This window comes from Microcebus murinus, chromosome 8 (assembly GCF_040939455.1).
Source record: "Microcebus murinus isolate Inina chromosome 8, M.murinus_Inina_mat1.0, whole genome shotgun sequence".
Lineage (NCBI taxonomy): Eukaryota > Metazoa > Chordata > Mammalia > Primates > Cheirogaleidae > Microcebus > Microcebus murinus.
This window is the reverse complement of record NC_134111.1, coordinates 79,647,515-79,672,441: the sequence shown is the minus strand read 5'-3', so window position 1 is coordinate 79,672,441 and position 24,927 is coordinate 79,647,515. Positions and strand designations below refer to the sequence as shown.

General features: G+C 42.2%; 1 protein-coding gene across 3 annotated transcripts in view; it reads left to right on the top strand.

Annotated features, from left to right (window-relative positions):
* KLF7 (KLF transcription factor 7) overlaps nt 1-22,080 on the top strand; it is an 84,239-nt gene extending 62,159 nt beyond the window's left edge. For all 3 annotated transcript variants that reach the window (XM_012769126.2, XM_076005873.1, XM_076005872.1), the window contains 2 exons: nt 14,098-14,221; nt 21,174-22,080. In XM_012769126.2, the coding sequence (XP_012624580.1) occupies nt 14,098-14,221; nt 21,174-21,225 (176 nt within the window). In that variant the 3' untranslated portion in view covers nt 21,226-22,080. The remainder of the gene's footprint in view (nt 1-14,097; nt 14,222-21,173) is intronic.
* Nucleotides 22,081-24,927: the final 2,847 nt, after the last annotated feature.

Here is a 24,927-nt window from a genome sequence, read left to right as displayed (position 1 = left end):
GAGCTAGGACTTGGGGTCTTATCTTTGATGATTAAGTGAAACACCAGCCTCAGGAGGTGGTCTGCTGCTAAAACCTCAACAGTGATCTCTAACCCTCTGAGCTAGAAACAGGTGATTGCAGGCCTAGGATTCCCCAGCAAGGTCTATTCAGGCACTGCATGTTGATATGAGTCGTGTTGCAGGAAGGATTTTTATGTGAAGTATTTTAATAATCACCTTGCCTATATAGTGGGTTATAGTATATGAAGCACTTGCACAGAAATCATCTCTCTTTGCACTTCACAATAGACCTGTGAGGCCTACATCAAAGAAGGGGTTAGCTCCATTTTGCAGAGGAAGAAAGTGAAACTCAAAGAGTAGGTAACTTTCCAAAGGCATAAAGTAGCAAGAGCTAGGACTAGAGCACAGGTCTCCTGATGACAAGTTGTGTGTGCGTGTGTTTTCCATTGAACTATCCTTGTATACATGAGCTACTATTTCTAGAAGCTTTCTAGAAAAAAAGAAGTGAGATTGAGATGTGAAATACCTTTTATGTTGCAAGTATTAGCCATTGGAGCATGTAGAATTTTTATTTGTTAAATTTCTGTTATCCTTTGGATTAATTAGATCATAAAAGAAGCTTTTGTGACAGAGACCCAAGCTAACAGAAGCTTTAAGATGTAAGATTTTGTTTTCTTTAATGTAAAGTCCAGACTTTTAGACAGCTCTGTTCTGAAAAGTCCAAATTCCTGACTGTTGGTCCCTGTCCCTAGGGTTTCTATTCCTGAGGAATTGCCCAGGTCCTTGAATTCAAGGTGGCTGCCACCAGGCCTGCTGTCCAGCAACCTAGTTTTTAGCTAATATGAAAGCAGGAAAGAAAGGGAGTGTCCCAACCTTTAAAAGTGCAGCTTGAAATTTCCCTTGTTTCTTCCACGCACATCTCATCAACCAGAACTTAGTCATATGTCAATGAGCAACTGCAAAGGAACTGGGAAGTATAGCCTTTATTCTGGGTGGCCATGAGCTCAGCTAAAATCTAGGGGTTCTCCCACTTTAGATAAGAAGAAACTGAATAAGGGGAGACAACTTGGAGAGGCTTTTAGCCATAAGAATAGTTCCTTACGTTAATGTAGACATTTGCACATAAATGTAAATTTACATAATTTCATTTGAGTTCTGAAATTTGAAATATATGACTTGGTGAATGGAACATCCTAGTACATTCTAGTTTGTGGCATATTGCAAAATCAGCGTAACTACGTGAGAACTAGGTCCCTATGGGATGGCTTGAATTCTGAATGGAAACTTAATTTATATTTTGCCTTTCATGAGGATATCGCATTACTGGAATAATATGAAGTGACTGGGAAATTAATAACTTGAGATGGCAAGCATGTAGGGTCAAATTAACCACATCTTAATATTTCTTGCACCTTTTCCCACCTCTGAAGTATAAAGTCACATCACATTGACATTTTCCTCCCAGGATGCCTTCATTCTGCAATAGAAGAATGAAGAGAAAGTATTTTGTAGCTGTGGGTTTAGCAGAGACAAAATTAAGGCTGTTTGAGGTTAGAAGTATATGGGCTGACAGATTGTGTGGGGGAGTTTCTGCATATGTGGGTGTCAATATGTTTGTGCTGAATTGTTTGCAGATTTGGGGGGAAGGGCAGGTTGTGTGTGCGTGCGTGTGCGTGTGTGTGTGTGTGTTAATGTGGATTCCAGGGGCGGCTTCAATCATAGTGTTTTATTCCTAATGATTCCTATTAGGGAGCAGCAGAAAGAGGAGGTAGGAAGATCCAGGCAACAGTCCTTAAAAAGGCAGGTTGGAAGATGGACCGTACGTGTGTATGTTTGTTCAGCCAGGTTCATCGAGGGTCTTGGGGCATCCTAAGTCTTGTGACTACTAAGGTGAGTAAGCCTGGCCTCTGCCCTTGAAGGGAACGTTTGGTTTTGTGGGCTATAGCGTGTCAACAAATTACTCAAGGAATATGATCAGTGTCTTCCGGAGGAAGTTTTATGAGCAAAAGGAAGGAACACCCAACTCTGCCAGAGGTGGTCTGGAGCCACTTCCCAGAAGATATGATGTGCTTTTTGAAGTATGAGGGCCACATATCTGTATCCTCAGTGGCCCTCATACTTCAAAAAGCCCTGTGTCCTCAATGTGGCAGGCCCTGAGGACACAGATATGCACAGAGACAGGCTCTGGTCACAAGGCAGTCAGACTCTTGAGTCACGAGTTTGTCATCAAGGCCCCTCAGGGTCTGGCTGTTTCCACCTCTCCAATCCATTCTTAATATTCCTGGCCAGAAACAGCTCTCTCATCTGCGGGCCTTTGCACATGCTGTTCCCTCTCCCTGAAGCGCCCACTGCGCTTGTCCCTGGCATCCTCCAGGTTTCAGGGAGGCTGATCTATCTCTGGGACATTTCCCGTAATTGTTCTGCCTGAGTCTTAGGGATCCCCTCCTCCACACGCCTGCGTGCGCAGGTTTATCAGTCACGCTTGGCCCGGTGCTGTCTGCATGCGTGCAGGGCGCCTTCCCACCGGGGACTCCCTACTGCAGAGAGCCTTGCCTTTCAGCTTTACTCTCTAGCAATGTTGTTGGTCAGTCCATGTTATAATAGAACCAACAATTAATGCTGGTTGAATTCAACTTGTCACACTGACGAGACTGTATCTTTTCACTGGCATTGAATTAAACCAGAAGTCCAGAAGTTTGACTTTGCCCGCTCACCCATGAACAGAGATGAAGCGTTTCAGAGATGACATATGTTAGGGTTACCACCAGAAAGCAAGGTGGTAACAAAGCTTTTTGTACTGTTGGCTTTGGATGGAACACTGATGTCTCACTAGCAGACATCGTACTGAGCGCGTGCAGTGTGCCGGAGACTGTGCTAGACTTGCGGGTGATACAAAGAGGCAAATGAGAGTCCAGTGCCTGGATACACAGTAGACACTTCATCAATATTTATTCACTTGGAGATATAAGGTGTCCTAGTTTTAAAAGCACTTTTCATCTACTGTGGGTTGGGGAAAAGCAGGGCAAGAGATCAAGGCATAAAAAGATACATTTCTGCAGAGAATAGTAAATAAATGGCCCAAGAGTGAAAACTTAGACAAGACTATAATTTCAGAGGAGGAGAAATACCTGGGGGATGGGGTGACATGTGGAAAACAGGCACACTCTGAGTAGAGGACATCTCAGCAAGTGGGAAAAGCTGGGGAGGATTGTTGGGGAGCAAAGGGTTTGCATCAGGAACAATGAACAATAAGATAGAAAAATGCAGGTGACATGGTGTTGTGGACATCTTTTCCTAAGTACATAGACAATATATGGGAAGAGCATCTGTCCTGGGTGATCATTTATCAAAATAAGAAACTAAAATTTTCTTTTTGGATTAATCTTTTTATAGACTTTATATTTGGGTAAGGTACACATTTGGGTTCTTTCAGCTAATGGGGAAATTCAGTCTCTGAAAAAAAATGTTTGATCATGTTGGAAGAGAATTATGTAGACATATTGATGTTTCAAATCTTCACTGCCTTAATATTTGCCTCTAAAAATCTCTAGAGAACTGGATCCATATCTATTCTGCTCGAATGGTAGCCAGTGCAGAGGAGGGCCCTCATCTGCATTATCTGTATATAAATTATCCCATTTGGCCTTCTTGAAGATTGCTAAAGTTCCCTTTTGTGTTTTTTAATTTTAGGGCAAATTGCCTTATGAACTATTGATATGCTTTGGCCACTTCTCCACCATCTGCATCTGTATAATCATTAGCTAATCAAAACAAATTCAGGATGTTGAAGCCAATTGTTTTATAGCTTCCAAAAGCAGATCTTAGATGATAATTTTGGATTATCCTCTCCTATGGGTTTTTTTATACCATTGGTCCATCTCTTTTCATATATATCACATATATAGCAGAAAGTTAACTTTTCATCCATGTAACAAATGATTCAGGCTTATATCTTCCAGTCTTTAGTTCGCAAAAAAGAAAAATTCAGTGTGTCCAGGACAGTAAACTAGGTGTCTTTAACTAATGTGACATGTTCCAATGGGTGACCACCATTGGCTCTGATCTGTTTTAGTGTCCTTCCCTCTGTACCTGTACTGGTCCTACATGCATTTCCGTTTTTCATGATTCCCAGGCACCCAATCCTTTGTCTCTGGCCCCCCCAAAAACCTGCCCAGTAGGGTGTCTCATAGGCCTACCTTTTCTGAAAGCTGAATGCTCCACAATTATTGTTTTACTTTCTACCAGACTCCGTGCAAAAAGAATATATTTCTTGCTCTGCTCACATGGAGTTGAGCACCTGAGTTGCCAACTTCTGAAATCAATTAGATCTTTAGGGGAAGGTTCCTGTTCTATGTTGTTTTATTTGTAAAAGGTGTACTCTTGTGCTTTAGCAATATCGTCACTTTCAGAGTGCTTGGTGATGCCTTTGTTATTATCCATGCTTAGAAGATGTTGTTTGGAGATAAAGTAAAAGTTTTTTTTCTCTTCATTCTTAAAATGTTTTAAAGTGATTCAGAAACTGATAGTTTGATCATTGTTATAGTAAGTCTGTTCCTGCATATGTTCTCTGCAATATGGCCATCTTTACATTTGAATGAAAACACCAGAGATTGACCAGAGGTGAGTTTAAAATTCATATTTTTTAACAATCAAATTTCTATCTAAATATATCAAATTGAATTGTAGGAACTTGGCTTACAGAATAAGACCTTTGCTACTAAATGGAAAAAAATGTCCTATAAATGGGTTTCAAATAAATTCACATGGTGTAATTGGCATCCTGAAAGGAGAAAGGTGAATGTTTTAGTAACTTTTTTCTTCAAATTTAGTATATACCTAGCTTTTAGCTTGATTGTAACTGGTGCTCATCAAAATATATATAAATTTTCTAGCTGGCATTAAATTTTCTTTAGATTTATCTCTAAAAAGAGCTGATAAGAATGATTTTTAAAATTAACCTTGAAAAACAACCACAGAAAGAATAAAAACAAAGTAAAACAAAGAAAAAAATCCAAACATCTACCTTAAGAGTTCTGTAGGTTTTTGTTTTTTGGAGGGAGGGTGGTGGTGTCAGTTGGTTATACCTTACTCAGCCCACTGGAAACTGTTAGAATACTACACATATTTTTAACTTAAAAAAAAAAGAAATAACTTTAAGAATTTTATGGCATTCTTTGGCTTATGGAAAACACGGTACAGAATATAAAAACACATGGATTGGAATCACAGGTTGCACATTGCAAAAGCTCTTAATTTTGAACAGCTAAACTTACTTCAGCATCTGGGTTGGTTACTAATTTTCATGACCAACCCAGTGTTCTTCCAACATTTCAAACAAAGAATCTAAGACTTTGCCTCTAAAAGAACATTTTATAAAAAGTTAAGAGTTATTAAAATTGGAGCATGGCCCCAAAGAATTTGTTTAATCCTGTGTCTCTCCCTGGCTGTGCTTCACAAGGCAGGGTAGGCGGAGGAAGGGATTCAGTGCATTGCTTGGGCTCCGGTCTGAGTCTCATAGAGAAGCCCTGGTGTCCTTGCCTGGCTCATACATGGAACAGAGATCTCTGTTCCCACAGTGCTCACTGGCCTCCTGTCTGTCCACAAACTCCCTTTTGATATCAACACCATCATAATAACACCTTTCATTTATCTGGGGCTTTCTAATTGACTAATCACTTTTCATGTACTAGTAGGTTCCATAGACTCTTCCTAACTACAAGGAAAGTGGAATAGATTTTTTTTAAATTCCTTCCCCATGCAGTTAAGAACCATTAGTCCCAAAGAAGTTAACTGCTATTACAAGCCCACATTGCTATTATGTGGCGGAGTCAGAACTAGAATAATCTATTTCTTGCTGACTAGTTCATTTTTTTTCCCAGTAGAGCAGTGGTCCTTCAAGTGTGGTCCCTGAATCAGCAGCATCAGCCTTATCTGGGAAATTGTTAGAAATGCAGATTCTTGGGCCCTCCCCTAGTGAATTTGACCCACTGAATCAGAAACTCTCAGGGTGGGGTCCACTAACTTGCATTTTCACAAGCCCTTTAGAGGATTCTAATAGGAGCTGAAGTCTTAGAACCAGCATGCTAGAAGACTGCTTATGATAAAAGAGGTGGCTACAGGCGATGAGAACTGTTTAAAGATAGAAATTACTTTGGGTTTCTTATGGCACTTTCATGGGTGATCTATGCAAGTTAAGAATACCATCTGAGCTTCTACCATGCATAAAGTGTGTGCTACCTTCTGTGGGTAAAATGGAGAACAAGTCAAATGTGGCTCCTGCCCTCATGAAGTTCATATCCTGGCCAGGGAGAGAGACCCCAAACATACCCTTAAGTTCCAGGATGGAGTATGACAATCAGAGAAGGCTTCTTTGAGCCTTTGGGTTTAATGATGTTTCTTAAAATCTCCAAGCTCCTTGTGCCCCCAGGACCTTTGCATGTACTGCTCTTTAAAGCTGCAAAGATTTCTCCTCTGCACCTAGTTAACTCCTCCTCCTTCATATCACAGTTTAAATGTCACTTCCTCAGATCCTGAACCCATGCACAGAGATTCTAAAAGAAGATTCTAATATAGATGGTCCGAGATGGGAATTAGGAATGTGTATTTTTAACAAGTGCCTCGGGTGACCCTGATGCAACACCAGGAAGAGGAACCCTCAAAACAGGGAAGGGCTGCTGTTGCCTCCAGAGACAGTAGGGGCCTTGTACACGGTGAGGTTGATAGTGATGAGAGTGAAAAAGAAAGGGGTGGAGATGAGAGAGTCCACAAAGAGGGAGTAACTGGGCTTGTTACTGAGTCTCTCTTCCTTAGCTTTCTCAGAGTTGAGAAAAGAACGCTCAGCTTTTGCGTCTGGAAGAGCGCTTCTGCCATGGGTAGGAACGTGGAAATGGGAACACTGACGTTCCAGGCTATGGCCTGCATGTGGGGAAAATCTAGGAAGGATGAGCCCTCAAGTTTAAGTTGATGGTGGGGTTCTCTGCGTAGAAAATATATTTTCACCTAGTGCTGTCCAAAATAGAAATACGTGCAAACCACAGATAAAATTTAAAATTTTCTAGTAACCCCATTTAAAAAATAAAGTGAAAAGAAACAGGTAAAATTATTTTTAATAATATATTTTACCTAAACCAATGTATCTAAAATATGGTTATTTCAACATTAAGTCAATATTTTAAAAAGTGTTAATGAGATATGTTTTACATTCTTTTATAACACTGTCTTCAAAATCCAGTGTTTATTATATGCATACAGCATGTCTCAATCCATATGCTAGATTTTCAAAGGTGAAAGTTGAATGTAGTCCTACCAAAGCGAGAGTATTTTTATACTGTTTTATTTTTAATCTTAATTTTAATTAATTAAACTTAAATTAAAAGTTCAATTTTTTAGTTACCTTACCAACATTGAAAGTGCTCATAGCCACACGTGGCTAGTGGCTACTGTCTCGGACAGCACAATTGCCCACAATTGTGGGGTGAAGTAAGAATCTTTTCTTACCTTTCTCCATATTTTGAAGTAGAAACTGTACCTCATTGAGGATAAGGTTTGAATTTTTGTATTATAGATTTTTGAACAAACATTTTAAAGTGATGATCCAGACTCTGAGGAGTTAATCTGTCCTAGTCCAGTTATTGTTTTCTTAGTTATTTTAAGAATAAAAACAATAAAGTAAATGTTTGTATGGTCTGTAGAGTGGTGCTTTGTGAAATTCAATAACTCAGGTCCTAGTATCTAGTAGGCTTTTGAGTGAACAAGTAATGGGTGAATGAAAAACCCACATGGATCATAAATGAGTACACATTTTATTTTATGTGGTAGCAAAGGCTTTTGAAATTCTAGAAAATAAAGCCCTTGTCTTATTTTTCCATCAATCAGATAAGCCAAAAACCTTGAAAAAAGAAAATATTTAAGATTCAGCTGGAATCTAAGAGGAACTCTGAGGCAGCTTTCTAAAGCAGAGTCAATAACTTGGTATGGGTGTTTTTCATTTGCAGCATCTACACCCTGAGAAGACACTGATAAGATATGGAGTGATATTTATCGGTTACTCTATTTCTAGAGTTAAGAAAGCTTATTGACATCTCTCTACAACATCTTTCATTCCCCAGGTTGCTTAAATCCTCTAGTGCTGCTGAGTGTGATGTGAAGGCAATTGATGGGTCTTTGCAGATTCCCTATAGATGTACTCAGTGGCAATATAAACCCATGACACAGATTATTCCTCCTTTCCAGTTTGCTTTTCCATTTCCTGATCTATAAAATGTCCGAGTTCTCAGTCCAGGTCCTAAAGAGACTAGGACTTTGACATGCCCAGATGTCCAGAACCGCCTTAGAAAAATAAATAAAAGGAAACATGTAAAATTGGTTTTAACAGAAATCTGGGCATGTCAGAGTCCTAGTTCTTTTAGGACTTGGATTAGAAACTTGAAATTTTGCGGATCAGGAAAGGGATGTAGAAAATTTGTATCAGCAACGTTTATTCATGAGGGACCTTTAAACCTGAGTGCAAGATTCTGCCACGTGTTCACATTTCATGCTACAGTCTATATCTTAAAAAGCAAATGTATAGCACAGTACACTTGACATATCACTTATGCTTTCTCAAATACATCTTCAGAGAGAACCTTTACAATGAGTTTCGTGAGTTTCATAAGATAATGATGCACTTTGCTTCCCAGAGGGGACGTTGCTGAAATCCTACCTGTGAGATAAAGGTTGTAGGAGGGTTTTCAGGATCCCCTTTTTTTTAGGCTCCAGGAGACAGGGAAGAAGTGGAAGTAACCTTTAATGGTGAAAGAATACTTACTTGATTGTAAAGTACTGCATTTGAGCCCTGTCAAAGAGGGGTGTCAGGTTTGAACAACCAAGCAAACATTTCTACTCTTAAACCAGTTCAGTACATAGAAAGTGAGGGACTGGAAATCACACAGGCTTCCCTGCCCCTCTTTGGGACTCAGCTCTTTGTTGCAAATCAGGGTGCTTTATTTATTGGATGTATTCAACAGGATTGAACCAGACACTGCTTTAGTGCTGGCGGTGTCACAGAGAGCAAAAAAGGATGCCTGCATGGAGCTAATGCTGTGGTCGGAGAAGCAGACAATATTACACACAAACAATTCTCAGTCTCCTCCCAAAGTGATTAAGTGATGTGGAGAATGTGACAAAATCTGCTGTTTTACAGAAGACAGTGAGGGTAGGTCTCGCTATTTTAGGCAGAGCCCTGAGCAAAGTGAGGACACAAGAGTGTTCCAGAGAGGGAGTAGCAAGTGCAAAGGCCCTGAGGTGGGGCCTGCAGGCAGGACAGCAGTGTGTGAATCAGCCAGGGGGATGAGATTGGAAAGGTAGCCTGCAGGCAGATCATGTAGACTCTATGCCTAGGACCTTCTAGGCATTTGACTTTTATTCTGAGAATGATATAATAGAATGCCATTGGAACATTTACACTTTAATTTCATCTTAACCTTTTGTGGGTCCTGAATGTCTTTGGCAGTGTGGTGAAACCTGTGGAGCCCTTTGTGGAATAATGTTTTTAAATGCATGAAGTCCAGTGGATGTCAAAGAAACCATTTATATGGAAATACATAGATTAAGTTCCCCTGTAAGGGACACACATGCTCTGATTTACATTTTCAAAGGGTTGCTCTGATTGCTGTGGGAGAATGTCTATAGGGGCCAGGAATGGAATCTCCAGGACCAGTAAGATGGTGGGGTGGACAGCAAAGCTGTTTTATTTATCCTACAGGGCAGTGGCCTTGGAAGTAATCTTTTTGAAGGCAAGAAGAAAAATGTATAACTTCTATTTACGTTTAATTTACCCTCATTCTTTTTAATTGCTCCATTGAGTATATGTTTTATAATATCCTACTATTTTAGGACATTAGTGCATTTACATAGTTCATGAATAAATTGACATATATCGGAGATGCATGCTCACAAAATATTTATAACATTGATTTTTGGTTGTTCAGCTCTGATGATCCTGATACAGGGAGAGCGACCCTATAAGAAACTAAGAAAATACCACTCTGCTTTAGACATTTCATTTCAGATCCATGTTGTGGGAAAACTGAATTCTTGCCATGATTCAACCTGCTAAATGTCAGCCATGTTTCTCAAGTACCCTTACCTCTCCTTAAGAGCTCTCATCTGGCTGTCAATCGGTTTACACCTGAGTAGACCCCCTGTCACTTCTAAGGTGGCATGTACTCCCCCAGGGAAACTAGTTTCCTGGGGTTGTTACCAGACAGGAAAAGTGGTTCTGGGTATTTGCCCTGAAAGTCAGGAGGTCCTGAAGGGTATCCTCTGTTTGTGGCATGGTGAGCTGAGCTATGCGGCATGCCTTATTCCCCCACGCCTCTGTGAGGTGCTCACCTTCATTCAGTCTTAAGTCTCTCTTCTGTCTGCCTGTCTCAAATAGCCCTCTCCGGCCTATTTTTGTGCAGTCCAGTGGTGCAGCAAGCTGAATGGTGTGCATCACTCCAAGTGCAGGGTTATGACATTTTCTGTTTTATGCCCAGGAGGGAGGAGTATCTGGAATGGAGGAAGGGGACACAGGAAGGCGAAAGAGAAGGGAAAGTGAGAGGGAAGAACTGATTTTGTATGCAACTTGCTCCAGTTATCACTGAACTGCCATTTTCTTCCCTCTCTTTTCCCCCCTCAAAGAAAGAAAGGCTTGCTTCTTTTCTTATATAAAAAAAGAAACCTAGGGTTTTTATAAAATGAATAGAAATCTTCAGGTAGGCTATTAAAACAAAAACTAATGCATGGTGGCTAGAGGTGGGTCCACCCCCCAGATCAAGCCATGGCTGTGGGTATCTAGGGAGATATGGTCTTGGCCATGCTGAAAATACTAACAGAAGAATTTCACTGACCTGCCTTTCGAGTAGAAATAGGTTTATGGAAGTGCTATAGAACCTGAAAATGAGGCCAGCCTAACCCCACAATTCCTGTGCCCTAAATATGAAGTCATATTCCCAATGCTTTTTATTTTTTCTGCTCTTCTCATTTCTGAACTCTGCCTGTTTCAGGCACTGCTCCTTCATTGGGTATTCTTGATTATTTTAAATTTCTTGTTAGTGAGTATTTGCAGAAATGTCAACTTGTAGGTAGACTAGCCAGACATCGGAAAAATGGTTTGATAAATCACTGTAATGTAACATGGCTAAAATATCAGAGCACAAAGGAGCCTGTCGTCGTTATTAGTCTGCATGGCATTCACCGCAAGCAGGAAGCAATGTTGGATGATAAGATTCAGAGCCAAGTCAAGCTATCTGCTATTACTCTCCAGTGGACACGGCCTCTAGGACACTTGGAATAGCTTCTAGATAGGATAATTGATTTGTGCTGGGAATTAACTAAACATCTACATCATTTTCTGGGAAATAACTAAATCCTTGATATTGCTCACCAAAATAAAACTAGTTAATTCAGCAAGAGGGAAAGCAAACACTTTGAAAGAAAAAAATGCCCAAAGACATCCTCTTCAGTCTTCTTCATTTTCTCTGCCTTTCCTGTATCCTTCAGAATGTGGTTGCCTGTGATTGATGGGTCACTTCGATTGTGGGGTTAATTTGGGGGACTGGATATCTCTGCGTGTTGCTGTAGAGTTTCGTGGGATTTCCTAGGTGCCTTGCTGCATCTGGGAATTGTTTGGTCTCTAAGGTTCCAGGCACCTCCAGTTTTACTTACATTTTCAGGCCTTTGGAGTGCAGGGCATTTTGACTTTATAAAGTCTTAGGTGCCTCATTCTTTTTTTTTTTGTTGTTTGTGCCAGATATCCCCTTGAAATAACAGAGCCTGGTGGGTGATCAATAACATTAAGTAAGTGATGCCAACACCTCTCTCCAAGAGGGCACCAGGATCTCTTCCTGCACCTTCCATATCCTGCTCATTCAGAGAAGTACTAAAAAACACTCAGTCTTTCGGATCCATTCTCCATCAGTATACTGAGAAAATATTTAAAACCTCAAAAAGACTCTCTGTTTCCCAATATTTTGGCCATCCAGAGTGACTCCAGGCTTGACTGTCTGGAGCCGTGAGCTTTGAAAGTTTTTATTGACGGCTAGTTAGACCTGTCATCCTAGCAGTTAGACCTGTCATCCTAGACCTGTCATCCCAAGCACAGGGGGAGGAAAGGGAGTTGAGATGAGTTGAACAGTTACTGTGTGCAAGGCTCAATCTATGTGTTCCATGCACAACTTATTGAAACCTCACAATAAACATGGGTTTATTAATAAGCTCACCCATTTAACAGATAAAGACACTGAGGCCTAAAGTCTGTAATGAACTCAGCAAGATCCCCAGTGTGCTGACTCCAAAGTTTTTGTGACACCTGCCCTCGGCTACCTTCCCTTCAGCCAGCACATCTTTTCTAAACTTTTGCTTGCAGGAGCCAGAAGGTGAACTTTTAACACTGCTCATTGATTCATTTTTTTCCATGGTTTCCAAAACTGAATGGGTTTCCTCCTGTGCTTCCAGCCCTCCTTCATGTCCCCTTGGTTCTCTTTAAAAGAAATGCCTGTGTTTCTCATTTTTCTTCTCTGCGGGTTTTACAGAGCAGTGGCTCGCTAGGGCACCGATTTAATGAAATAAAATTTTCAAGCATGTTTGGTTTGATTCTAGGTGATACAAATAAAGAATTGTGAATGCTTTGTAGTCAGGTTTAAAGAGAAGGGGAAAAGTGGAAGGAAAAAAATAGGTCAAGTATAGTAGCTCGGTAATGTCTCCTTAAGGGCTGCCTAGTAAAGGTTTAGCTATTAAAAATGGAGACATAATGGGACAGCCAAAGTACTTTGGCACCTGTGTGTCCTGAAATTTTGAGTTTGGCAGTTTATAATATTTGCTAGTTATGTGAATGTTATATGTGCGAGGCATTGTTCTAATTAATATATAATGTGCATAGACATTGATCTATGCTCTCCAAACCCTTCGAGGTACATGCTATGATTATCTCTAAGAAAACAGAAGCACAGAGAGGTTTATGAATCTGCCCAAGGTCATACAATTAAGGACAAAACTGGAAGCTGAGCGCAGGAAAGTTGGCTTCAAAGCTCTTAAGCATGTGCTAACCTACCCCTCAGTGACAGGGCTTGGTAATTCAGTCTCATGATTTCACGGGATTCCAAAGATTATTTTTCCTCTTAATTAGAACCAGCCCACCATACAGTTGGAAGGATAAATATTTGCCATGTTTGGTGACAGACGTGATGGGTTAAAAAAAAAGAAAGAAAAAAAAAAGGTCTAAGGCAAAGCCATGTACTTTCTCTTACATATTCCTCCATCTGTATTTACTGTATGGAAAGGTCACTTGAGCACAAGTGTTCGAATTTCATGCTTATAAGCAGCTTTCCTGTGGCTAAAACCTTGCTCTACAAATTGGTTTTAAAAATGTTTTATGATAATGTATATTGCTCCCTAATATGAACACTGTGAGTCATTAGGTTATGAGCTTTCTAACTCAGACTTTTGTGACAGTGTTTTTCCTAAGTGCCAGGAATCATCGAGTGATTGTTGTGTTACTCTCAGGTTGGAGTCCTTTCTCCTGGCTGTCCATCCATCACATTTACTGGAAGGCTCAGTGGTTCTGGGAGGCCTGAGCTGCTGCCTTGTCAGCCAGCTACCTGGCTGCAGTTTGTGGCAGGAGGGAAAGGGGGTGGGAGAAGACTAAAAAGCCTGAAATGGCAAATTACTGTAGGTTCTGGAGAAAAATAGAATTAGAAGCATTTGTGGTTCAGATGAAAATAGCACATTTCCTTTCTGCCTGGACTGTGGGGGTCAGAGTGCTCTGGGGAATAGAAAATAAATAAAAATTGATCCCTCACCAGCCGAAGGAAATGCTCTGACTCTGGGAACTGAAATGACGGCTCCAGATTTGAGGATCTTGTGAAACCGCTTTTGAAGGTTAACAACAAAAAAACAACAAACACCAGGAGACTTGGGGGAAAAAAAGAGTGGGGTACCTTGTTAGGAAATCTAAGTCTTTCAAGAATGATTTAAACTGCCCTTTTCCAAGACTGGCCACCAGGCAGCAGGGCCTGATCAGGTGTGAGGCTGTTTTGTTCCTTTCGCTGACCGGGGACCTTCCATCTCTTTCTGCAGGTGAGAAGCCTTACAAGTGCTCGTGGGAGGGCTGCGAGTGGCGTTTCGCACGAAGCGATGAGCTCACAAGGCACTACAGGAAACACACAGGTGCAAAGCCCTTTAAATGCAACCACTGCGACAGGTAAAGAGACTTGAAGGCTGCCGGGTCGGGGGAGGGGACATGGGGTTGAAGAGTGAGCTGTCTGTGTGCTCTTGTTACAAGCCTGGCGCATGGGTGCTGGGCCTGGGAATGCCTTTTCCTTCGCCACAGAGAAGACCAGTGAGGTCCCCTTTTGCATGTAGCCAAGAGCTGGTATGAATTCTTGGTTCGGTTATACAAGTGTTTGCTAAACACCAGCTTTGGGCCACGAAGCGTGTTCATCATTGGGTATCAACAAGACAGAGTTGCTACCCTCAGGGAGATGATGTGACAGATCATTTTAATATTAATGTGACATGAAAAGTAATAGGATAGAAAATAGTCACCTACAGCTACTTCTTCTGATGTTTTTACCTACATCAATACCACTTTCCTTCATCCTTAAAAATATGAGAGAATAGAAAGCTTGTCCAATGCAAGGAAGGTTAGTTAGAAAGCTTTTCTCTGAAGCATTGTGGGAAATGAATTGTACCAAAGAGAGTTCCCATTCTTTGGGTGCGCGCACTATTCCTTCTTCCTTGAAAATTGGTACAAGGGTGCAAAAGATGGCAAGGCTTTGAGAACTTACCCTGTAATTCAATTGCAAGCCTTCAGCATTTGATAGTGGAAGAAAGAGCACGTAGCAACAGATACTACCCAAGTAATAGTATCTGACAGCCCTGGCATTATCAACCAATAAACCCCAAAATGGAGACTCTGCAGGCCAAGGTGAAGGCAGGATTAGGTTTAGACATAATCAAATAATGGGCTTGCATCTGAGCGTGTTATCCTTCTAATCCTATTTCTGTGTTTAAAAGGAAGCTTAAGAAAATTAACCATCTTTTTAATGCAATACTAAAGGTCTCGGTTATGATGAGAAAAATGCTTCTAATACGATAAAAGCCCCTGAAAGCCTCAGGCTTCCCCGGCTGGGCCAGCAGCTCGCAGGATGGCAGGAGGGGGGTGTGCAGGATGGCAGCAGGGGCCTGGCTTTTCTTGGGAGGAAATGCGATCACGTTCACATCCTGCCTCCCCCAGTCCCTGTGCCGTGCACCGCCCTCTCCCTAGGCCTTCCTGCGTAGTAGTGTTTGTTTGGAGAGCAAGGCAGGGGCGTCCAGGTTTCATGGGTGGACAGGTTGGCTTGGTGCTCCTTGAAGATGCTTATAAAGAACCAATAGTATCTTTTCTCCTTTTTCCTTCCTGCTTCCTGAAGAGGCTATTTTCTTCTTATCTTCATTCTCTAAGAACTAAATAAAGACCCCATGCCTCCTGGAGCCCAGAGATAACCTCCCACCCAGGGCTAAGGAAGTACAGTTCACGCAGCTGTTGTCTCCCAGTCCCTTGGAACTTTGTTCTGCTACCCAAAAATATAAGTCAGTGTTTAACTTCTATGTCACTACCTAGAAGTCCTCCTGAATTTTCATGCATCAGCAGCTATGTTCTATAGGGTATGCTCCAGTAGAGTTTCCCCTTATCTGACATGTTCCTTCAACTCCCATGTCAAGCTTCCCTGGTCCACTCCTCTCCTGCCCTGGCTGATAAAGAAGCTACACAGACAGCAACTGTCTGTCCCCAGCCCTTGGAGGGAGAGTGTCCCATTGTGTCAACTGAGACAAAGATGAGCTCTTTGTGAGCTGTCAGAGTACAATGGTAGTAGGTACACACAGTTGAGGCTGTGAACTTGGCAACTGTGAGCGTTATGGGTTGTCATAATCCCTGGAAACGATCAAAGAGTTTTTATGGGGAAATTGCCAGCGTTAATATTCCTTTCTTCAAATCAACTGACTTATTGAGGAATTTACAATCTTCCAGCAGTTGATATAGTAGAATTAAATCTAGCCGCTTGTATGACTTATATGGAGAAATTCTGCAAACCCACGGGGTATTTCCGTGAAGGAGATGTCAGAGATGGGCAATTTGGCTAGTCTTTTTCTTTGTGTTCTTCATCAAAATATACTGTGATTTCTGGAGCTGCAAATTTGCCGAGCAAATGGTACAAATTCCACAACATGGTCTTTGGGGGAGATTGAGTAGATCAGAGTCCTGTGACATAGGCCAGAAGTGCATTTTCAACGGTGTCAGAAAGGAGGGGTTGGACTCTCATTAGCGTCTCATGACAGGCAGCACCTTGCGTTTCCACTGCAGCGACTGTGCTAAGAATAGGCAGGTCTGGGAGGTGCATGGGGAATTGGAGTAGTCCCAAAGCAGATGAAAGGAAAGCTTGGAGTGACCGGGGAGTTGGCATTCCTTAGAAGACTTTTACCTTCAGAATCAGAGGGCATCTGTGGCCTTTGGCAGGACACTGCATCCTACTGGTAGCACAGTATATGTGAGTGCACTACCTCTTGCCTCTTAAAATTTGAACAATCAGACTACCTTATTTAGAAACTAAATAGGGTTTGGATTTCCTTTCCTTAAGCATGTACCAAGTCTAACTTTGGCTTTTATTTTGCCTAGAGGGTAGTTTAAAAAATTCATGAGGTTTTTTGGCCAACATTTAAAATCGTTAAATGTCACACCAAAAAAGTCTATATTTCTGGCTTTGTCTGGAAAAATCAGATCTGGCCACAGTGGGCTCACATTCCCATGTGGCTCTAATTGGCTGGAACGGAATAGCAATCACTACCCATTTGCAATGGCCATGTGATGACTATTTTTCCACCATTGCTGCCACTTCCTATGGCCTCCACAACAAGACAGTAAGCCATCGGTTGCCAAGTATTATCACACTTGCTCCGTCTTTTAGTCTTACAAGAAGAGCAATATTTCTTCCTATCCATGCCTTAGCAGAAGTACAAAGAGACAGTCCAAGAGTGCTGTGTGTTCCTTATGCTTGGCCTGCTGCATGCACTTACTTTATGTGCCTGGCCCCTGCAGACACTGGGTTTTATGACCTCTGGCTTCAGGTTTGGGTTGGGAGAAAAAATAATGCGGTGGCTGTACCCTTTCCTCACCAGCAGACTGGATGGTGCAGCCCACTGAGTGACCGGCTGCTACAGGCATGGGTCGTTTCTCAGCCCACAGAGCAGAAGGCTGCTCTTGAAGGTAAATGGGCCTCTGTCTCCATTAGGGGTAACACGCAGGCCACCGTTGTGGTGACTCAGCATAGTTATAATCCAGGGAGGCTGCTACCAATGTAGGACATCCAAGATCGTGGGCAGTTGAGGGGACATTTTGACCGTTGTCAGCCCATTTACTGGTGGTAAGAAATACAGCCAGCATCCCTTTGGTCCCCTGGAGGATTGCTGTTGCTTAATGCCTGTGTGACTTTAGTGTGCCTTTTTCCTAAGCAAGAGAGAGAAATGACTCTGGGGTTTGACTAGTTGTCCATTGTGTACAATTACCAATCTTTAAGGACCTTCTGATTGGAGGTCATCTGGCTGCTGTACAGTTATGAATACCTTCTGGGGGCATATTACCCTTAAGACCATTTGATTCTGCATTTCTAGATGCCAAGTTTATCTGTTACCTTTTATTATTCCTATGTGGAATTCAGTCAGCATATATTAATACACATAAATTAATCATGGCTAAGTATCTCGCTGACATATTGAATTTAAGTAAAAACCTCAATGATGAGGGAGGAACCTGGTCTAATTTTAAACATCATATGTTTTAGAATTTGAACAAATAATGATGCTCATTAAAGATTTGATGTGTTTTTCCCACTGTTTCTCCTGAAATAACTTGAGGGATAAAGGCGGTTGCCTGTACATGTATTGCTAGATACTTAGCAATTGGTAGAGGCAGAATTAAAGTTGAACACATACATTTCTGAATGGTATTTTTCAACTAAAGTTCTATATCAAGAACACTATTCTTCTGAAAGTTGCCAGGATATAGAAAGGAAAGGAAAGGGCCTTTGTGCACTGCCTGGACCTCTCTTCATCCTCACGATCTCAAATTCCTGCATCCCCCCTTGGTCAGGCAGGATGCCTGGTGCCTGCCCTGTTGTTTCTCACAGGTCCTCACTGCTCAGGCCTGACCAGTTGTAACCTCCGCATTAATTCTCTCGTTGCTGCCATGACCAGTTGCCACAAATTCAGTATCACGTTTATTTACTTTGCAAGTTTATTCTCTTACACTGCTGTAGGTTAGAAGTCTTAGCCCCTTGGTCCCCTGGAGGATTGCCGTTGCTTAATGCCTATGTGACCGTCGTGTGTCTTTTCAGTGGGCTAAAGTCAAGGTGTTGGCAGGGCTGCATCCTGTTCTGGAGGCTCTGCGGGGGGAGAGCTATTTCTTTGCCTTCGTGACCTCATTCCTTCGTCACCACAGCTGTTATGTCCTTCTCACGCTGTCATCTCTCTGGTTCTCTCTTTCAATTCCTGCTTCATTTTTAAGGACCCTTGCGATAGCATTGGGCCCCGCCAGATAATCCAGGTTAATCTCCATATTTTAAGGTCATCTGATTAGTAAATTGATTCCATCCATAACCTTAATTTCCCCTTTCCATGTAACAAAACATAGTTTCTGGGGACTAGGTGTAGACACTTGTGGGGAGGGCATTATTCTGCCTGCCACAAGCTCCTTAAATTGATAGCTCAGCTCTCCTTCCTTCTTAGCCCTGGAAAGCAGATGTGCCTAAGGGCATGGGCTCGGGAGTCAGGCTACATGGGTTCAAATCCTGGCGTGGCCTCTCTCTGATAAATATCTAATCTGGTAGTGGGGATAAGAATGACACCTTCTTTATAGGGTTCTTGGAAGGATGTTAACTTTAAAAAAGAAATACATACAAAAAGAACTTCCCAATTTGGATCTTCTTTCTCTAGGTTGTTGAGATTAAATAAAAAAAGGAGGGAGAGAAAGAAAAAGGAGGAGGAAAGGCAGAGAGGGAGGGAGGGAAAGAGAACAGGCAGTGGGCAGTGCTGAGCCCTCAGGACAGCACAGTTATGCAAGTTAGATGCTAAATTCCCCGAAGGCTGTATTGCTTTTTCTGCGTACCATTGACAGCAAGTACTTGCTTTTAAAGAAAACTTATCACTGTTTTATACCAAATCAAATCCCTCAGAGGCATTATCCAAATATTTTGCTCATACCAAATTGGGGCCTGAAATAAGGGAGTGGAATTAAAATGTTTGTGATTCAGTGTATTATCGGATTAGATCGTTTTCTGGCATACCTTTCCCATTCTTATGTGTTTTTCATTTTACCTTTGTCCCATTTCATTTCGTTTCCTTGAGATTCTATCCTGCATGTGTACCTATTTAAGGAACGGACACAAACAGAGGGTGTGGAGAATGTTGAGGTCAGGGGAAAGGGTGGATTTTTCTGTTTGTTTGTTTTAAGAATGAACAAACACAGGGAAATCCTGCACTGAACAGGAAACCCTGTTAACCTGAACAGGGCAGTTTGCTGACATTCTAATAAGAGTTTTGAACTGGGCAGGGCGGGTATCTCAGGCTTCAAGAGAGCCCGGAAACTTTCCCATCAGTAAGAAAGTGGCCAGTTTCAGAAGAAAGGTCTGTAGGGAGAGTATACACTCAGAGCTAAGAATGATTCTGTCTTATATGCTGACCTTACTGGAATTCTACCCAAAACCTTAGATTATAGGCTGCAGTGATACGGAAACGCCCATGCTATTAGTTTTAAGATACAGAAACCTGACTCAGACTGGTATTACCTTCACAGGGCATTTAGTTATTAGCTCAGGTAACTGAGAAGAGCAGAATTAGATCTGTCTTCAGACTTGGCTGGATCCAGGTCCTCAAGAGTTATGATCAGAACTCTTCCTTTCTCTTGCCATATCCCGGTCCCTTTGTCTCTGTTGCCTTTGCTCCCAAGCATGCTCTTCCCCATGATGACAGTGTGGACACCAGCAGCTCCAGGCTTCCATCTCAGCTGCCCCAGTGGAAAGAGAGCCTCTCTCTTCCAGTCCTTTTAGCAGATGTCCCAGGCTGGCTCTTATTGGCCTTTAAGGGTCACATGACTATTTGGCCAGTTGTTGTGGCCACATGACTGTGACCACAACTTCAGCCTTAGGAGGAATGTTAGCCCCATACAAATGAGGATGCAGAAAGGTTGCTACTCAAGAGATGTCATGTTGCTGGTGGTAGAGGAGAGGAAGGAAGATGTATCCACTGGGACCCTGAGGAAGCCACTCAGTTATGGATCTTAGGTACCAGGGAACCATTGAAAAGAGTAGGCTCAAAGATCTTCCTGGGCTCCAATCCCAACTTTGCCATTCACTAGCTACACGACCTTAGCCTCGGTGTTCTTACCCCCCAACCCACTAACACACACACAGAGTGTGAGAATGCTTACAGCAGCGGGTCGCTGGGGATGTTATGGGGTAATACTGGGGAAAGCCCTAGCAAGTGCCTGCATATGGTAACAGAATAACTGTGAACACTCTTCTCCATTCTTTTTCTTGACTTGAATGTAGAATATCTGCATAGATCTGTAGGTACTACAGGCAGTATTTCTGGGCTTTTGTTGTAAAGCTCAGCATTGAAATCTGGGTGTTGAAACATCAGAGTTGCACCATTTGATGGTACAGGGTAATTATTCTTTACCGTATTTATAGCATATGGGCATGACACAGGTTTCAAAAGCACTTTCCTACTCATTTTTTTAATAATTATGATTATGATCATAAGAGTTCACATGCCCTGAGATCTCGCCATGTGCCAGGCGGTATTCTAAGTACCTTACATAGATTGTCTCATTTAATCCTCATAGCCTGTGAGGGAAGTGCTGTAGTTATCCCCACTTTACTGAGGAGAAATTAAGGCACAGAGAGGTTAATGTGCTCAGAGTCACACAGCTTTTGGAAGAGCTGAGATTGGAACCCAAGCAGTCTGACCCGTGAGCTTACCTTCCCAACACACTGCCCTGTTTCCCAACACATGTGACTGTCTCTCCATAAAGCAAAGGTAATCATTTCCTAAGGAGGCATGGAAGTCGAGTTCTTTCCTGGGACCTTGCTAATATCCTTGTTGTTGTTTCTATTTCCTAGGTGTTTTTCCAGGTCTGACCACCTTGCCCTCCATATGAAGAGACATATCTAAAAAACCGAAAGGCCAGAGTTGCCATGGCGTCAGCCGATGTCGGAAGCAAATGCCGTGAGCAGGGGGCTGGACTTCAGGCGGGGACCCATTGCCTCGCAGAAGAAAGTTCTCACTTATAAACCTCTGTGTACACACACACATACACGCACACTCACACGCAGACCCCCCACACTGTCATGCACTCAACTATATTTAAAATATATACGTCTATTCGTTATGCCTTGCCCTAGCCAGATGGTGGAAGACGAAGAAGGAGACCAGGTGAACTCAGCAAGGCAGACTGGCTGCTCACTTCAGCACGATTGGAATTATTTCCCGCTGTTGCCAATGGAAATCAAAGAAAATGGATGTGACGTCTCTGCAGGTGGACGGCAGTCCGAGGGGCTTATTTAACTTGCCTCCCAGTGCAACTTGATAGGAGAATCCAGCGTCTTACAGTTGCATATGTGTAGCACTAATGTTTCTTTTCTAAATAGTTGGGGGAAAATGACCTAGAAAACCAAATTGCAGTTTGGTAGCCAAAATTAACTCTTGGTTTATTTGTCCTTTGTGTGTGAAAAGTCCTACTATTCCATGCGTCAGACTTCCTCACAGAACTGTCGATGGGTTTTGGTTCTTCTTAGTACTATTGAGATCTTTCGCGTCGATCCCAACGGCCTTAGCGGCGGCAGACTCTGGAATAACACCTTATTATACCTTTCTGGCCTGCATTTCTCTAGACTTCACTCTCAAGGGAGGAGTTTTCTTTTCTTACTTTTTGACTCTTGCACACCATATGCACTAGGGATTCTGGAAACTTCTAGCATGACTGCAAAGTGGCCAAGAGAATAAAGTCCTTGATGATAAATCACAGTATATCCCTTGAGCCTCACCTTATTGCCAGTGCTAGATTTTTTCTTTTTAATCTCTCTGTTTTTGCTAACGAAAACTTGAAAAGCTTATTTGGAAGCTTAGATGTTTTATCTTTTCTCCATGGACTAAAAGCTCTCCAGGACTCTCCGGGCACCTGGATGTCCAGCTCTCGAAGCAGCCGATCAGATGGGACATCACAGTTCTCTCGTCCTCCCTGAGGCATGATGAGCTCAGCTCGTGGTGATCAACCACTGTGCTGTGTGTCATTGCCACCCCATAACCAGTTACGGCGTAGATGTCGCTAGTGTCAGAGGGCAGCTGCGTATTTAATCTAACTCTGGGTTATGACCTGACAAAAAGCCAAAAATATCACTCTTTCCAGGAGTGGGGAAAACTGAGGATGCCTCCAAGTCTAGTGGCTTCACAAAACATCACCCAATCTTCCTCTCTCATACCCACTGAGCTCATATTACCCCACTTGTTATGATACACAATTCAAAATGCCATTATGGTATCGAAGGGTTGACATTTAAGGAAAGGGTTGAGGTGTTTCTCTCATGGGCTGTCTAAAAGGAAAGACATGTCTCTTATTTTTTTTGTTTGTTTGTTTGTTTGGTTTTTTGGCTAGGCCCACCACGACGCGCGACCTAGAATACCCAGGATCAAGAGAGGCCTCACATTCACTCTGCAAGCTGACTCCAAGGGGGTCTGCAGTCCTTGTCATACCACACATACACACACCCAACACTGGTCTCTATCTACCCGCATTCCTAGCTAGCTGGCACTGGCCTCAACTCCAAAGACTGCCTTTAGGACCATCAAATGGCCTATGCAAGCAAGCGGGGTGGTTATTAGGACAGATTGTATATTTTGTATATTCTGGGACCATCCCTTCAAGACACGTCTAAAACACAAAAATGGCATTTGGTCCGCACATGGTTGCTGCTTCTCCCTACCAGCTGGCTCTCTCCTGTCCTCCTTTGACTGTTTGACTCATTGACTGTTAAAATGCCACCCCATACATATTTGGGATGCAAAACTGAAGTCTTTAAAAGGAAATAATCATATAAGAAACACAAACACATATATGACAGCAACCTTCAAGATCCTTGGCATTTGGGTTTTTCAGCTTTCTGCAACCTTTGCTTTCACTGAAATGTCGAAACTACTCGTCTGAGGGTAAAGGAACCTCCTTATCACAAATGCTGTAGCTGCCAATTGGACACTTGGGGCATTTTGAGGTCTGGCCCTAAGAATTTTCTCTCTCTTTTTTCCTTTTTTCAATTTAGACCAAAAAAACAAAACAAAACAAAAAAAGAAAAAAAAGAAAAAAAGAAAAGAAAAAAAAAAAAAACACCCCAAACACACACATAAAATCTGTCCATTTGCCAGAGGCAATTATGTATATGTTAGTTGGAGGGTATTAAAAAAATCCATTTTATTCCAAAGATTTAAAACTAGACATGACTTAGAAACAATTTCTGGAGCACTGCTTGCTGACAATCTCGTAGTTCTCTACTGCATTTGAGTGCATTTTGTGGCCAGTCCATCAGGGCGTACCATGGGATTATATTTGAATGTGTGGTGCATCCTTCCCGGATGAAGGATGTGTGAGGAACCTTGAACCTCAGCTGTATTAAACTGTAGCGCCTCCAGTCAGTGCACTAGATGAAACTTTAGATACCCCAAGTTTTGTTGGTTTATTTTCCTTTCTCTAGCAGCCTCCAGCATGAATGCACGCACACACCAGTGATGGCATTGAGCCGTGGCTGCCATGATTTGCAAATGTTCTCTCCCAAGCTGGAGCTGCTCTTGCCTCTCGAAATGCTATTATTAAGGGTTTATAATACTTAATTTAATTTTTGAACTGACCAATGCAAGGCTCTATTAAAAAGAAAGTTTAAAAAAAGAAAGAATGCAAAAGAGTAATCATTGCTTGTTTGCTCCCTATTGTCATCTGTGGTCTCATTTGAATGTGGCAGAACAAAGACCCTTTGGTCCTCATCAGTGTCTGAAATGTTTGGTAACTTCTCTCTCTTGTGTGTCAGTGAGGTCCTTTGTAATCTGCTCCTGAACTTCCTCAGAGCAGGGTGCACTGGAGCTCCATGGTGGTGCTTGCTTGCTTCAGAGGCATTTATTGACTGTGTGAATTGGCCCAAGAATTTGGTGGGTGCTAAGTGGTTGGCTTTGAAACTGTTCTTCTTTAGTCCAGATGACACCTGAGAATGATGGTCATTCCTAACCCTGGGGTGGGGGTAGCCTTGATCATTCTGGGAATGGATTTGTGATAAAATGTCCATCACCTCTGAAATGATAGAGATGGTTGCTAAGAGCCTCTGGAGGAAACAGGTTTTCCCAGAAATATCCTGAAGACATTTTGCTCCAAAGAGGGCTGGTTATTTTTAAAAGTACCTGCATGGACATTTGACACACGTGTTTAAGTTGTTGCCTCCTAACATTCCTGGGGACCCCAGATTTGAAAGAACCCAGTCTGGTGTTTCTTGTGGTTGTCCTCACAAGTACGCCTTATCCAGGGTTCAGAGTTGGACGTATAGAAAAAGAGTTTCTAAGCCAGGGACAGTTTTCTTTATTTCAAGTCATACTTCTTTCTCCTACCACATGGCTGTACGTCAGAGACATGGAAACCTGAAATCGTAATGCTGCTCCTAGTTACTGGCCTCCTGCCCCACAAATGGTTCATTGGCTCAGCTTAATACCTGGTGGTGATGAGTATTATGTCGAGAAAAAGAGATGTTCAGATTCCATGACAAAGCTGCATTTTGTAAAAACATTGGCAACCCCCAAATGAACTTCATGCTCACTTTTTCCTCCTCTCTATGTGCTTTCCCT